At 53.9% G+C, this 15,426-nt stretch overlaps 3 protein-coding genes across 3 annotated transcripts in view; 2 read left to right on the plus strand and 1 right to left on the minus strand.

The window, feature by feature from the left end:
- MONBRDRAFT_33535 (uncharacterized protein) overlaps window positions 1-1,674 on the minus strand; it is a gene marked incomplete at its 5' end in the record, with an annotated part of 10,506 nt that extends 8,832 nt beyond the window's left edge. The window contains 5 exons of the mRNA XM_001748080.1: window positions 104-229; window positions 341-435; window positions 564-605; window positions 1,063-1,480; window positions 1,507-1,674. Coding sequence (XP_001748132.1) covers window positions 104-229; window positions 341-435; window positions 564-605; window positions 1,063-1,480; window positions 1,507-1,674 — 849 coding nt within the window. The remainder of the gene's footprint in view (window positions 1-103; window positions 230-340; window positions 436-563; window positions 606-1,062; window positions 1,481-1,506) is intronic.
- Window positions 1,675-2,530: 856 nt separating this feature from the next.
- Window positions 2,531-2,839, plus strand: MONBRDRAFT_27658 (uncharacterized protein; the record flags this gene model as incomplete). The annotated part of the gene is made up of 1 exon (XM_001748019.1): window positions 2,531-2,839. One exon carries the CDS (start codon window positions 2,531-2,533, stop codon window positions 2,837-2,839), a length of 309 nt encoding a protein of 102 aa, XP_001748071.1.
- Window positions 2,840-3,658: 819 nt separating this feature from the next.
- Window positions 3,659-15,210, plus strand: MONBRDRAFT_33536 (uncharacterized protein; the record flags this gene model as incomplete). The annotated part of the gene is made up of 47 exons (XM_001748020.1): window positions 3,659-3,868; window positions 3,956-4,087; window positions 4,189-4,339; window positions 4,448-4,543; window positions 4,614-4,726; window positions 4,883-5,027; window positions 5,140-5,399; window positions 5,491-5,609; window positions 5,748-6,070; window positions 6,154-6,269; window positions 6,382-6,493; window positions 6,594-6,952; window positions 7,047-7,109; window positions 7,223-7,310; window positions 7,404-7,490; window positions 7,601-7,645; window positions 7,719-7,791; window positions 7,872-8,005; window positions 8,118-8,189; window positions 8,280-8,470; window positions 8,580-8,631; window positions 8,871-8,918; window positions 9,071-9,099; window positions 9,289-9,403; window positions 9,497-9,652; window positions 9,744-9,850; window positions 9,945-10,001; window positions 10,094-10,265; window positions 10,347-10,469; window positions 10,551-10,596; window positions 10,696-10,856; window positions 10,978-11,016; window positions 11,141-11,161; window positions 11,265-11,363; window positions 11,452-11,511; window positions 11,587-11,667; window positions 11,759-11,812; window positions 11,904-11,948; window positions 12,063-12,509; window positions 12,587-12,761; window positions 12,859-13,001; window positions 13,111-13,482; window positions 13,580-13,771; window positions 13,920-14,246; window positions 14,335-14,696; window positions 14,804-14,855; window positions 15,089-15,210. The coding sequence occupies 47 exons, from the start codon at window positions 3,659-3,661 to the stop codon at window positions 15,208-15,210; spliced, it is 6,546 nt and encodes a 2,181-aa protein (XP_001748072.1).
- Window positions 15,211-15,426: the final 216 nt, after the last annotated feature.

Genomic DNA, 15,426 nt, shown 5'->3' on the forward strand with positions numbered 1-15,426 from the left:
GGGGGGGGGGGGGGGGCATGGGGTTGTGTGAAGGTTACAAGGAGAGAGCTTGTCTGGCTCAAGCTTGTAAAGACGGTGGATGCAGCATGGCTGTCTTGCTGACCTGTTCAAGACTGACGTAGCCCCAGGTGTGGGCGCCGCGTCCACCGTCTAAGCGTGATGAGCCCTGGTTGCCATCGCCACCACGCGCACCATAGAGATCAAATCGATAGGTCCCTGACACGGGCACCTACGGGTTGGAGGGGAGACAAGAGGTGAGGGGGGAGGAATGCCATGACAGGGTTGGTTTTGAACGAGGCAAGGGAGAGTCAAGGGAGGAGGGGGGCGAGGTCACAGTCACCTTGAAACGCTGAATGCCAAAACCCTCAACGCCGTCAAACCAGGGCTCATCGGCATTGATGGCCGCGCATTGAGCATAGGTAGGACCACGGCGACCTGTTGAGCATGAGAGATCAAATGACGAATGAGCGACGATGGGCCCGGATGTTACTGAATGTCATCCCGACATTGATTCATTGCACAGAGCCATCCGTGACAGGGGAGGGGTAGGGGTACGGACGTACCAACGGCACCGCAAGTGCTGAGAATATACTCGGTGCGCGCAGCTATTTTGATGGGGTTTATTGGCGCACGGGGAGGGAGGCAGACAAGGTAAGCGGCAGCAAGGGTTGGGGCGGTCGCTAACGGATCGCAAGTGGGCAGGAGGGCCAGAGTTCAAGTAAAGGGGGGGAAGCGCTGACCAGCGAGGGTGGCCCAGACCGCGACGGTCGCCAGCAACAGCAGCGACCGGCCGCGGTGGCAGGTGGACCGCACCATCCTGCCCCGAGCCACAAGGAAAAAGTCGAAAGGGAAGAGGGGGGCAAGGGGGAGGAAAAAAGAGTCTGCTCAGGGCAAGAGGCAGCGACAGCGAGGTGATCCAGCAACCGTGAGTGCGGAAGCGAGAGTACGAGGCGTGCGCGCGCGATCAAGAGTGCAGTGGTGGGGTGTCAATGTCTCTTCGTCTTTTGGCAGCCGAGCGTCGCGCAGGTGCCAAGCCTGAACGGCAGCAAGACAGCGCTCTACCTACTTTGCACTGGTATACAAGATGAGCCTCTGCAGAGATGAGAGGCAGACCGGCCTGAAGGCGCCGCCGGGGGGGGGATGTGTCTGTATATCCCTCTCTCGGGTGTGATTCAGGCACCGAGCTGCAACAGGAGAGTGAGACCCCCGGCACGAGCCACAAGCCAGAGAGAGAGAGTGAGGAGAGCGAAGAGTGAGAGCTTTTGTGAGAGAGAGAGAGGTTTTTAGAGCTTTCAGAAGAGAGAGAGCTTTCAGAGAGAGAGAGCTTTTGTAAGAGAGCTTTCAGAGAGAGAGCTTTACAGAGAGAGAGCTTTTTGAGCTTGAGAGAGAGAGACAGAGACAGAAAGAGCTTGAGAGAGAGAGACAGAGAGAGAGAGAGCTTTAGAGAGAGCTTTTGTGAGAGAGAGCTTGAGAGAGAGAGCTTGAGAGAGAGACAGAGAAAGAGACAGAGAGCTTGAGAGACAGAGAGAGAGAGACAGAGAGCTTGAGAGACAGAGAGCTTGAGAGCTTGTGAGAGAGAGAGAGACAGAGAGAGAGAGAGAGAATAAGAAAGCGATAGCAGACAACGGAATGAAGAAAACCGGTCTGTTCAATCGCCACTGGCAGCTCTGACATTTGAACCAAAACAAATTTCATAGGCTCCGAACGAAGGGGGAATCGTGTTGAAGAAGGTGGTGCATGTGAGGGTGGAAAAGGCAGAGAATATTTGAGCGTTCGGGGGACCAGCTTCAAAAATAAAGGTATAAGCAGAGGTAATTCAGAGGATGTGGATTTGTTGTGAAGTCTTTTCAGAGGTTTGAATCTTGTGATTCACAGCCCCAGGGGGCTTTTGGGAAAATTGCGCGGTCGTCGCTCAAGTATGGGTCTCAATGGGCTCAAACTCAGATGTTGTGGGTGGTGCACAGCTCCGCGATTCTTTATTCACGTTGCATCGACGTGTTATAATCTCTAATCTTTAAGTATCACGTCGACCAATTGTGATGAAAGGACCGTCGACAACCTTTTTAGGACATGGCCTACCCCAAAGGTCGCACACCTTTAGCGCCCCGACCCGTTGGACCGCGACGTCTCCCCAATGCAAAGGATTTTACCAATGACGTAAGATTCCCATGGCTCGGATACTGGCTCCGGAGGTCCGGCGCATCACACACCGAGAGTGCATCGCTCTCCAAAAAAAACAGATCAGGTGCTGGTGCTGGTGCAGGTACAAAGGTGTGCAGGTACAGGTGCAGGTACAGGTGCAGGTACGGGTACATACAGGTATAGATGTGCTGTTGTCGATTCAAAGCGATGGATATAGCCGTGTCGTGTCGTGTGCGTGTGTGTGCGTGTGTTGCTCGCTTGATCTGGAATCAATAATGCTTGAACCACTGTCACCAAAAAAAAAACGAAAAATTGCAAGCGAACAAAAGAAGATGAGAGAGTGAGAGAGAGAGAAAGAACGAGAGAGAGAGAGAGAGAGAACAAAAGAATGGATGGGTTTGTTTGGGTCCCGTTTTTGTGTGTGTCTCTCTCTGTCTCTCTGTCTCTCTGTCTCTCTGCCTTTGTTGTCGATGCTCTCTCTCTGCCTTTGTCTCATATCTCTCACTCTTACTCTCTCTGTCTCTCTCTCTCTGTCTCTCTCTCATATCTCTCTCTCTCTCTGTCTTTCTGTCTCTGGCTCTCTGTCTCTGTGTCTTGTCTGACTCTCTCTCTGTCTCTCTCTCTGTCTCTCTCTCTGTCTCTCTCTCTGTCTCTCTCTCTGTCTCTCTCTGTCTCTCTCTCTCTGGCATTTGAATGAGCGGGTGAGTGACTTGATGCACCTGCCACGACTGGCCCGTGCCCGTCCCCGTACCCGTGTTCCCGTCCCCGTATGCCTGCACCGTCTGTATGCGGGGTGGGGGTGCCGGTGTCCATGTCTGGTACTACCTCTACGCCTGACTCAGAAAAAGGCGTTGGTGGTGGTGGTGTCTCCATGAATGGGCTGTCGTTCGTTGTGGCTGCTTTGTGGCGACACACTGTTTTGAGGGGCGGCGACAGCGGGTGAAAGGCGACAGCAAAAGGGCAGCGTACTCCTCCCCTCTTCTCCATACAAAAGAGATCTGGCGCTTGCGGCGTTTATAGTTGCCAGTGGGCATGCAGCTGAAACGCTCGTGTCTTCGTGTGCTCGGCAGCGCCCATGGTCAAGGATCAGACACGACGCCGTTGCTTTCTTTTTTTTTTTTTTTTTTTTTTTTTTTTTTTTTTTTTTTTTCTCTCTCCTTTCTTCGGGCTGGTGCAGCTCTCGTCGCGCCACTACGCCAAACTCACCTTGCCGGCCCCGATTCTTGGTCTTCCCTGGACCCCCCCCCCTCTTTTTCAATAGATACGTTCCCCCTTGGCACTCTTGATCTCTGGTAGTCCAAGGTTATCCTTTCGCTTCTCGCTTCCGTCGGCAGCCGTCCATCGGCGTGCTGCCTCGACCAGGTGTGTAACAGTCACCGCAGCCATTGACACCGCACCCATCTCGATCCCACATCACTCCTTGGTGAACTTGTAGCGCGCATCCGCCCATCATTTCCCTGCCGCGTCACTCTCAAACTGTTGCCGGATTGCCATGGTCGCCCCCGCGTGTTTAGGTATGGCGCCTCCACGGCCCATTCCGCCGGTCGCGGCCTGGGCGGTCGTGATGACAACCGTGATCGCTGCCGCTCATGCTGCCATCGAATTTGAAGTCGCCTCTTGCGGTGCCATGGGCCGCATTGGCCCAACCGATGATGCCTGCATCAACTACTATGGCAACAGTTCCTGGTTTGGGGGCATCACTGGCTTTGGTGTCCAAACGATCAAGGTTCGCGCCCCTCCCACTGCATCGCGCTTGGCCCTTGCCATCACCTACTCTCACCCCGGCATTCTTTGAAACTGCCATGCTTCTCAGATCCCGACCGCCGGCATGTGGCGCATCGAGGCTTACGGTGGTCGTGGTGGCAGCCGCGGCGGCGGTACTGACTCACAGTTCAACGTGGGAGGCAATGGTGCCCAAGTTTGGGGCATCTTCTCCTTCACCGAGGTGAGCCCCGTCGTGCTTGCACTCCTCGCCACAGTCCTCGTCCCTTGCCTTGCTCTCGTCTCACCTTGTGAAACCACTCCCGTTTCATTTGGTGTCTGTAGGGCGAAGAGTTGCAGGTTGTTGTGGGCCAGAGTGGCAACTTTTTCTCTGATCGCGATGCTTCCCAAACCGTGTCGGCCAATTTGGGCGGTGCAGGCGGTGGTGGAACCTTTATCTTCCGTGACAACGCCCCTGCCCCTCTCCTCGTTGCTGGTACGGCGACACGGCACGACCACAAGACTTTTTTTACGTCCGACGAAGAGCGCGTTGGTACAGCCGCTCACCAATAGCACAAATCCGCATCTCCTGTCCCTCCTGTAGGTGGCGGCGGTGGTGCCTCTCACTACTCAAGCACGTATTATGGCTACCCGGGCCGCGCCGATGAAGCGGGTCGTTCCTCGAGTGCCGGATATGCCGGTTCGTCTCTATCTTCTTTCTTTTCGCATCTTGCGCTTTCCTTTTTCTCCTCCCCCTACCACAACCGTAGCACTGGCGTGCTCTCACGACAGCAAACCTACAGGCGGCAAGAACGGGGCGGGTGGACAAGCTACCGAGAACAGTTATTTCGGTGGTGGTGCCGGTGCTGGCTGGCTAAGCGATGTGCGTCACAAGCAACTTGCATTTCTTCTTCTTCTTCTTCCCTCGCTTCGTGTTCAAGCAAACATCTTTACTGTTGCCTCCACTCCTCTGTTCTACTCGTGCTCCAAGGCCCCAGCCTCTCATTTGATTTGCATACTCTTGTTTCGCTTATCACAGGGTCTTTGCTTGACCGATGGCAACGCCCACATGTGTGGCATGTCTCGCCTCAGCGGCTTCCTCGGTGGCCGCCCAGGTCGCGCTGGTGGCGCTGAAGGCGGCTTTGGTGGTGGTGGCGGCAGCCTGGAAGAAGGCGGCGGTGGTGGTATGTCATGTACTCGAGTTGCCACGCCTGTTCCACTGCATTCCTCCGCCTTGCTGCCTCCGTTCAGTTCTGACGCGCACTCCGCTTTTGGGACTCATTCTCCGTTCATCAGGCGGCTACTCTGGTGGTGGTGGTAGCCCCGGATCCGGTTCCTCTTATAGCGCCGGTGGTGGTGGCGGTTCATACAGGAGCTCGGAAGCCCTACTCTCAGATTGGACCATGGGGGGCAACGATCAGGAAAATGGTCGCGTCGTCTTTCGCCAAGTCTCCTCGGATGATTTTCTCCTCACCAACTGCGGAGCTCAAGGCTCCGCTGGTCCCTCAACCGCACAGTGCTTGACCCACTACAACAAGCTAACAGACTACACCGCGGTCCGTGTTCTCGCAACAACATGGCACTCCTGAACGACATGCGACGCGATGTTGCCCTGCAGCCTCATCTTGTCTTTTCTATTGTCGACAGTTTTACAAGACCACCACGGCTGGCGTGCAAACCATCACCATCCCTCAATCTGGCTGGTGGAAAATCACGGCTGCTGGTGCCTCGGGTGGTCGTGCCCGCTCAGATGAAAGTCAAAATTAGTGCGTCTTTGATTCCCTGCTTCTTCCCGTTGCTTTTCAAACGGCTTGAACAGGATGGGCCACTTGCTGCCATGTCTCACTGTTCCCTCCGGATGTTTCACCGCCTTTCTTTTCTATCCTCTTTCGCGCCCTTTCTAGCGAGTGGTATCGTCGCGGCAAGGGTGCCATCGTTTGGGGCACACATTGGTTTGCGGCTGGCACCGAACTGAGCGTGGTTGTTGGACAGCACGGCCGAGAGCCCAATCGCATGCTTAGTACCTCGTGTGGCGGCGGCGGCGGCGGCGGGTCATTTGTTTGGCTTGGCGACGCGAACGAGCCCATTATTGCCGCGGGAGGTGGTGGTGGCGCTTCGTATGCTAGCGCTGCTTCCGGTTACTGGGGCTTGCCTGGTGTCGCCAGCGAATGCGGTAGTCGCGGCAGTTACTCTTACATGGCAAGCGAAGGCGGTTGCACCGGTCGTGGTGCGTATTCTTTTACTCTTTATACTTTGGATAACAGTGCAGATTTTGATGCTGACGCTTTTTTGTTGTTTATTTTTACAAAGGCGGTTACGGTGGCGCTGTTGCAACGGCATACACCAGCGGCGGCGGCGGTGGCTTCCGTAGCGGTGCAACATCCAACTACTATCCTGAGATGGGTGGTTCAGGCAAAGACAACGGCGTAAGAAGTGGTCATCACGCACCCGATATTCTCGTCCCAACTTTTTTTTCTTCTTCTTTTCCTTGCACTTGAGGCATTCGGCTCATGCACGTTCATCCTGTTTCATTCATAGTTTATTGGTGGCCTTGGTCAAGACATTTCGTCTTTAGCTAGCAACCCAGGCGGCTTCGGCGGTGGTGGTGGTGCCTGCTACGAGGGTGGCGGTGGTGGTGGCTACAGTGGTGGTAAGGCATAGTACATCGGCTTCCTCGCATTGAAACATTCCACCATGCTATTATTGTTATTTGGTAGCTTATTGACACTCGCCATCGCATACCCCATTAGGTGGTGGTAACACTTACACCAGTAACACGGGTCATGGCGGCGGTGGCGGCGGTGGTTCATTCATTTCTGGCTTCAGCACTGGTGGTGTTGATGGCGGCAACTTTTTGGACCATGGTTACGTTCGCTTTCAGATGGTAGACATGCCTGCCGATGCAACCCGCAACTTGACCATCCTGACGCCTTGCGGTGCACAGGGCCGCACTGGCCCATCCTCGCAAGATTGCCAGCAAACCTACACGCCACTGCGGGATCAGCTTGGCCTGTACTCTAGCGTGACCTCTGGCATTCAAACTATTGAAATCCCCGTCACCGGCTTTTATCGCATGACAGCGTACGGTGCCAAGGGAGGAGATGCTGTGGTAGGTGTGCCGCTGGCATCCCTGCCTTTTCTTCTCAGGCGTCCCCATGAGAATGTTTTCAAAGTCTAATGTTTATCTTGTGGGGCGCCCATAGGCCGATTACTTGCGTCAAGGTGGCAAGGGTGCCATGATTTCGGGTGTCTATCATTTCACTGCTGTACGCATCAAATGCATGCAGACCTGGAGTTCTCAAATAAGGGTTGCATTGTGTCGTACATCCCTCATTGGAGTCGCTTGGCTGCGTCGCTCGGCCTTCTTGCTTGTGCACAGGGCCAAAATCTGCGAGTTGTCATTGGCCAGAACGGCCAGTATCGTCAGACCCACAACTTGAACTCTGATGTCGGCGGTGGCGGCGGTGGTTTGTGCCAAACGTCACACCACGCGATGGCTTCGAGCCGTGCTTCCCCGACTTCCAAACTCACCTTTCATCTTGCGGGTTGATGGGCGACAGGTGCAACTTTTGTTTGGGACCCTACCCTGTGTGATACAGGGGACTGCACACCCCTGCTTGCTGCTGGCGGTGGCGGCGGTGCCTCCTGTAAGTCGTAGGCCTCTGTTTTAAGATGCTGTTCTTCTCCTGAGTGCCTTTGATTTGAGCAACGATGTTTATTTTTTAACCACATTTTCCTTTCGCGTCTTCCTGTTTAGATGCCAACAACTATTATGGCGGTGATGCGCCTCAGGGTGCCTCGGGTGAGGAACAGCGTTGCCCTTCAGCGTTTTATGATGTGGCAGACTTCTACTGACATTATGGCTGCTTGCCCAGGAGACAATGCGGTCCCGACTGGCGGAAGCGGCGGCGTTGATGGCAATGGTGGCGAACAGCCCAATCAGGGCAGGTACGGAAGCCGTGCAGATGATCCTCCGCCCCGGCTCTGCAAGTAACTTACGCGCTTGCTTTGGTTACTGTTGTGTGCAGCAATGCGGCCGGCAGCGGCGGTGCTGGCTGGCGTTCCGACGGCGTCTGCTTGACCGGCTATGAGACCCGCTGCGGCAAGGCCTATCCAACATTTACTGGCGGTGTTGCCGCCTCTAGCACCATTTATCACGAAGGTTCGAATCAGCCCGCACAAGTCAATTCGCTCTCAAGAGATGCATCAAACTCTTTTGGCTAACTTTGGTTTTGGGCGTTTTTGATTGATGAATTATTGCCTGGGGTATGTAGGTGGTTTTGGTGGCGGCGGCAGTGGTGGCAGCCAAGGATCCGGTGGCGGTGGCTGGTCTGGAGGTGGCGGAGGTACGTTCATACAGTCGAGACAAGCCCTCCCGCGCGACTCAATCTCCTTGCACCGCTCTAATTGACCACTGCCCCTTTTCGCATTTGCAGGCTACCACACGCATGGTGCTGGCGGTGGTGGTGGCAGCTTAATCACTGGTGCAATCGGCGAGACAGTGCATTCCCTCAGCCCCTATGACGATGGTCGCTTGGAAGTTGCCCTCCTGACACCTTCGATGCTCAACAACCTGACACAGCTCATCTTCACCCCTTGTGGTGCTCAAGGTCGCACGGGACCTTCGGTCAGTTCCGTCCTTACACCTTGCACCTTCTTAGTCTTCGATGCCTCGTGGTCGGTCATGCATGCAATGAGTTCTGAACAGCTCGCGCTTCTTTGAAATCCACCCATAGGCCGTTGACTGTCGTGCAGAGTACACAGACTCGCAGACCGAGGCCGCGCTCAGTATGTTAAGTTGATCCATGAGCTTACGTGATACAGAAACTCAACGCTGTTTTGCTCACTGGACTATTGCGATTCTTACGTGTCGCTTAGTCAGTATCACGGGTGGCATTCAGCGCTTCAAGGTTCCCAGGACTGGTCTCTACAAGATGTTTGTTCCTTTGGTCTCAAGCCCCTCCTCGCGCTGCCTTTTATCGTCACCGTTGTGCCCTTGGACCTCACGCCTCTGTTTCATTTGTTAGCACCGCTGAAGGAGCTGCGGGTGGCCGGCCACGTATCCCAGAAGTCAGGTTGGTCGTTATATGGGATGTACTCGAGGTCCACCCGCGTCCATTTTTACTCACCCATTGTCCTTGGCCTTTGCTGTGGACAACAATGCATAGCGCATCATTGAATGAAGGCCCGGGGGCTGTGGCTTGGGGTATTTTCAGACTGACCGCAGGCACAATCCTCCATGTGCTGGTTGGACAGGTATGGTACACTCTGCATGAATGAATGTCTTGCTACATTGGCCAATGGTGTGGCATGTCCTCATGTGTTTTCTTGTTAACTTTTATTATTTTTTCTTTTCTTTTCTTTTTTTCTTCTCTAATTTTTGGTTTCCTTCCGTGATTCGAACGACGAATGCTTCACGTGCCTCATCGTGTTTGATATCTCCAGCCGGGCAACCACCGTAGCACTGATGGTGGTGCAAACTGGGGTGGCGGTGGCGGCGGCGGTACCTTTGTGTGGCGCCAAGACAACGCATCTGTTCCGCTCCTAGTTGCTGGCGGTGGTAAGATAGTTTGCTATGTATTGTGATCTAGTACTTGTGTCTTTCAACGACATGTCATTCCTCACGTACGATTGCGCTTGCGCGCTTGCCCAGGTGGTGGTGGCAGTGGCTATAGCAACTACAATGGCCGCCCTGGTCTTGGTGCTGGGAACGGTGGTGCCGCGTTGCCGTCTGGCGGGGCCGGTGGCACGGGTGGTGTTGGTGGAATTGCTCGTACCACGAATGCCTATGACGGTGGTGCTGGTGCTGGTACGTGAAATTTGACCAGAGTAAATTTACATTGTGGGCCTGTTCATTTTTATGTGGTCTCACGCACACATCAATGGGCTGCATACCTTAGGTTGGTATGGCAAGGGCACTTGCAGCACCTACTCGGACTATTGTGGCCACAGTCGCGACGAAGGGTTTTATGGCGGCCTCAACACCTGGAACAACGGTTACTTTGAGGTGTGACCGTCCTCACCCTGAGAGCTCATTGCTAGTGTCTGCTTACAGTTTGCGTAGATGCTTTTGTCAGGTCCTCACACAAATTCTTCCATAGGGTGGCTTTGGAGGAGGTGGTGCCGGCTCTTATGAAGGCGGCGGCGGCGGCGGCTACGTCAGTATTCCAGACCAAGCCATGTTTGTTGTGGGAACCGTGACTTTGCCAGCTCACCGTGTATCATGATTCTTTACTCCAAACATGCGCAGAACGGTGGTGGCGGTGGCAGTTATTCAAGCGGCAGTGGTGGTGGTGGCAGCTCTTACTCTAGCGGTTTGGTTCACGGTGCCATTGCCGGCGCCAACACTGATCGTCTTGAGGGCCGTTTGACCGTCGAGGAGCTTGACAACACCTTGGCTGATATCTTCCTGACTAGCTGTGGTACGTCTGAACAGAGGCCATGCTAGCTTCGAATGGCTTTGCCATCAGTGTAAATAACTCGGCTGACTCCGCCTCGTTCAGGCGCCAAGGGTCGCTTTGGCCCCAACGAACAAGACTGCAGGAGCTACTATGGTACTTCAGAGGCAGGCCGACTTCTTGACAGTGTCATCGGCGGAGTGCAGCAGATTACCATTCCCGTGGCTGGTTCGTCGGTCTCGCTGGCTTGCTACTGATGTGTCCGTGTCCATACGTCGCTCTCAGTGGACTGTGCTATTCTTGAGCCAGGCGTCTACACGATTCGCGCATACGGTGCCCGCGGTGGCAATGCCCGGTGGGTTCTATCTGCGCGTCTCTTGTTTCACTTCTCCAGCTCTATTTTTGGCGTTTTGCTCATCACTGCGTGTCTTCTTGTTTTTCTGTATTTGGGTAGCGATGGTAACGCACTTTATCGTGGTGGCCATGGCGCGTATGTTTGGGGCAAGTTCCGCTTGGCCAAGGATTCCGTCATTAACGTCGTCGTGGGGCAGCCTGGCACTGTTCCCGGCGCTGATAACAGCTACACCACTGACAACGGTGGCGGCGGCGGTGGAGGTACGCAAATGACCCAAGTCGCTTGGCGTTTCTCGTCACAGCTGGTGCTGCATTATCTGTCTCAGCGCCTCTGAACACCCGACCGTCACTGAATTTTGGGGGCTCTTTTGCTGCAACACAGGCACTTTTGTCTGGCTCGATGAAGATGACGACGAACCCTGTACGCGCGGCAGCCCTGCCAGCATATCTCTCTCTTATCCTCCAACCGCAACCCTTCTCATTCTGACCTCTTGGCTGCTTTTGCATGTTTGATACAAATTGTTGTGTTTTGCACGACACCTCAGTGATTGTCGCTGGTGGTGGTGGTAAGTTTGATTTCCCGGATTGGCATGACATCTTGCGTGGTTTAAGTGTTTTGAGTTTATCTCATTCCCGACTGGCGCACCTGATTGGACATGCCTTCCACAGGCGGTGCTAGCTACAATTCTTGGAGTCAAGAGTATTGGGGACAGCCCGGTCGTGCCTCTACACGCGGTAGCGATAGTCTTCCCTACGGTGGACATGGCGGTATTCATTCGGAACCGCAGCTTTCTTGGCCTTGAGCTCAATCATTTTTTGGACTTGCATCACTCACTGTCTTCTGGCTCCCTTGTAGGTCAACATGGTTATGGTGGTGTTGGTTACACCCTGGGCGGCTCATTTGGCTCTGCTGGTGGTAAGTGTTGTGACATTTGCAAATAAAACGATTGTGCTGTGTCCTCCGAGGCTCACAAGTTATGCTTTTTGCCAGGTGGCGGTGGCTGGCGCGGTGATGCCATCTGCTTGTACTCTAGCCAGATGTGTGGTTATGGTCGACCCGGAGGCTTTGTCGGTGCGTTCTGGCCATCCGTCCCATTTTTAGGTCTTCCGTTAAGCAGACCTTGCAATGGATCTCATGAATCACGCTTCGATGATGTGATCAGGCGGTTTACCCTCGACTTCTACGACCGAATACCTTTTTGGCGGATTCGGCGGTGGTGAGTCTGGTCGTTTTGTTGCTCACTATGGTTAGGCATTATCTCAACTTGACTTGCTGCATCGCTATTTCTTTTTGCATGCTCGTTTCAGGTGGTGCTGGATATTATGAAGGCGGTGGCGGCGGCGGCTACTCTGGTTCGTTGCCATGAGTTCAAAACTTTGCACCTTCAGGCTTGCGTGCTGTTGCTCGAGATACGGCCTTCTCTGGCTCACCGCACCACATCCCATGGGAATTTCACTTCTCTCTAGGTGGGGGTGGTGGTCGCCACTCCTCGCACGGAAACGGCGGAGGTGGCGGCAGCTATGTTCGCAATACTGCCCTTGATTGGGGCTGGTCAGAGGGAGGCAATGACTTGATTGCTGATGGCTTGGTGGTCATTGAAGCCCCATGCAGCGTCGGCCAGGAACTCGACGGCAATCGATGCGTGGACATTGATGCGTGCGAAACTTCGCCTTGTGCTTCTGTGGGTGCAACTTGTGTTGACCTGGAAGGCATGCCCGGTGACTCGACTGGGCGTACTTGCACATGTGCGGATGGCACCGTTGAAACGGCCAACGGCGAGTGCCCGAGTGCCTGCCTGGCCTACCCCTGCACCGGCGACCACGAGACATGTGTCATCAGCAACAACCGACGCGCTTGTGTGTGCCAAGATGGCTTCCGCAACGTCAGCGGCGCCTGCACAGACATTGACGCCTGTAAGCTTCATCTTGCTCTCGCTTTCTCTTCTTTCGATTTGATCCTCTCACTTGCATTTCTTTTGCTGCTGAGCCAGGTATTGACTTCCCCTGTCACCAAAGTGCCACCTGCACCGACCTTCCCAATCGTCCCAACTCGGCGGACGGTCGCTCTTGCTCGTGCCTGGGTAATCAGTATGGTGACGGTGACAGCTGTAGCTGCGAGGCCGGTTTGGCTTATGACTCCACCAAGCAACTCTGCATGCCCATCGAGTAAGTGCTTGACGCTGGAATCTTGTGAGATCGTGTTGCAAGTGGATTGACTGATCACACCCCTTCGTGCACTTGCTTCCACGCGACCGTACGACAGTGCGTGCATCACAGCACCCTGTGGAAACTTGGCCACTTGTGCCGATCGACCCGCTCCGGCAGGAGCGGGGACCGATGGTCGCACTTGCAGTTGTCCCGAGGGCTACGGCCTGTCCGGTGATAGCTGTGTCTCAATCAATGCCTGTACGTTTTTGTATCAGGTCGTGTTGATTGTCCTGCTCGAAAATTTTTGATTGTATTTTTTTTTTTTTTTTTTTTTATATATATATGTATACATTTTTTTTGTGAATAGGTATCAACAATCCTTGCGGCGCTCGGGCCATCTGTGTTGACCTGGTTCCACCGGCTGATGACTCGGTTCAGGGCCGCTATTGCACCTGTGCCCCGGGCTACTATCTCGACGGCGAAGACTGCAACCAGATCGATGCTTGCTCGGTTAACAATGGTGGCTGCGGTGCGGATCAGACGTGCACGGACCTGCCACCACCGGCAGGATATGATGGTGCCAACTGCAGCTGCCCCTCGGGCACGACCTTCCGCTTGGGTGCATGCCGCGAGGTGGACAGCTGCGTAGACTATCCGTGCCCATCGGGCATGACGTGCACTGATCGATCGGCGCCGGCCCCCATTGGTGCCAACGGCCGCGTTTGTGACTGTCCTGATGGTATGTGCACCCTTCACTCAACCCTCGGACGTGTTTTGCTTTGTTTGCCGCTGCTACTGCGTCGATTCTCACGCCGTGTGTTTTTCTGTGCTTGTAGGAACTACCATCAATGCCAACGGCGATGGCTGTGATGAGTACAACGCCTGCACCGCTTATCCCTGCCAAGGCGCCGGCACTGTTTGCACTGACATCCCTGAAGGTGCCATTAATGCCAACGGCCGCATCTGTACATGTGCCTCCGGTTACGAGTATAACGATAATCTCAACATCTGCCAAGATATTAACGCTTGTGAGGTCAGTCGGACATGTGCTTCGTTTGTGTGGTACACTGTCGCGAGGCTCCGGATATCCAGACTTTGTCCTGCAAACCTCATCTCTGTGCATTTTGGTGATTGGCTGTTAGAACTACCCATGCGGCTCTGGTTTGTCGTGTACAGACATCACTGGTGGACCCGACGGCATTGCTGGTCGCACCTGCATTTGCCCCACCGGATATGTCGCCACTGCAGATGGCACTACCTGCAACGACTATGACGCTTGCGCCGAGCTGCCGTGTGGCTCTGGCGCCACCTGTACCGACCTACCCGCGCCCTCAATGACCCGTCGCTGTTCGTGTGCAACCGGCGTGAACTACGACTATGCATCTGATCAGTGCATCGAGGTGGACGCGTGCCAAACAGTGCCCTGTGATACCAATGCAGTTTGCCGCGACAAAGCTGGCGGTGCCAACGACTACACGGGGCGATCTTGCGTCTGCAAAGAAGGTATGATTCTTGTGTTGCTCACCAATGGCCGTCAGGATCGACCGAAGGACTCAATGATCTGGTGTTGTTGTTTTGTTTTTGTTTTTAGGCTATCGTGGTGATGGAGAAATTTGTGTCAAAGAGACATCCTTCAACGTCACCATCAACCGAGGCAACGGCAACAACAATAACAACAACAACAATCCCGACGATGACGACGGCAACGCGAATACCAATGATGACGATGATGCTGACGCAGCTGCCACGACCAGAAAGAGCGGTAGCAGCGGCGATTCAGACACGGCTGCCTCATCGGGTGGAAGCTCATCTGGCATGGATCACACTCCAATCGCTGTAGCTTTGATTGTTGTTGGTGTTCTTCTGGCCGCTGCCATCTTGGTGGTTATTTTGCTTGTGAACCGCCGCTCGGCCAACGCAAACATGTACCGACGACTCGACAATGGCATGCAGGTACGAAATCCTTGTTCAAGATTTTCAAGCCCTGTCTTGGTGGCCTCACGATTGACTGGTCGTTTTTTCTCATGGGTTCCATGCTGTGACTTCTGCTGTCACCACAGGGTGGGATGGTCTTCCCAAACAGCATGCCGCCGCCGGAGCCGATGAACTACCGTAAGTCAAAAGAGGATCAAGAACATGCAATGCATGCCTTTTTTTAAGCTCTCATCCCTTTTCTTGCATCGCCTGTTTCAACAGCTCCTCGTCAATACTGGCAATGAAGAATGTGAATGTTCACAACGTGACAAGCTGAAGCTATCCACTCAAAGGCTTTTGTCATTTGAATTTCTTTCGCTCTTTTGTGTACATTGTATTTGATTTGATTTTTAACACACTTTTTGTTTCAGATTTTGATGTGTGCTTTGTCAAGTTGTCAAGTGCTGGCAAAACAACACGCCGCGTCCTGTTGCGCAAACACACGGACAATCAGACGGAATTGACACGCATTGCCAAAGTAATCTTGTTGTAAAATGCCAATTCTTATTCAACGACTACCTTTCTACTTTGCACATTCCACTTTGCCATGCCCCTTAAAGCGGGCTATCGTCTTGTCCTTGGTGACTCGTAGCACGTGATAAAGCGGTGGGACTTCTAATATTCAATTCAAATGAACTCATCAGCGCTTAGGATACAGAATGCGGAAAAGACACAAAGTTTTGATGGCCCATCAAAGGAGCTTCTATTC

This window comes from Monosiga brevicollis, genomic scaffold, assembly GCF_000002865.3.
Source record: "Monosiga brevicollis MX1 MONBRscaffold_20 genomic scaffold, whole genome shotgun sequence".
Taxonomy (NCBI): domain Eukaryota; class Choanoflagellata; order Craspedida; family Salpingoecidae; genus Monosiga; species Monosiga brevicollis.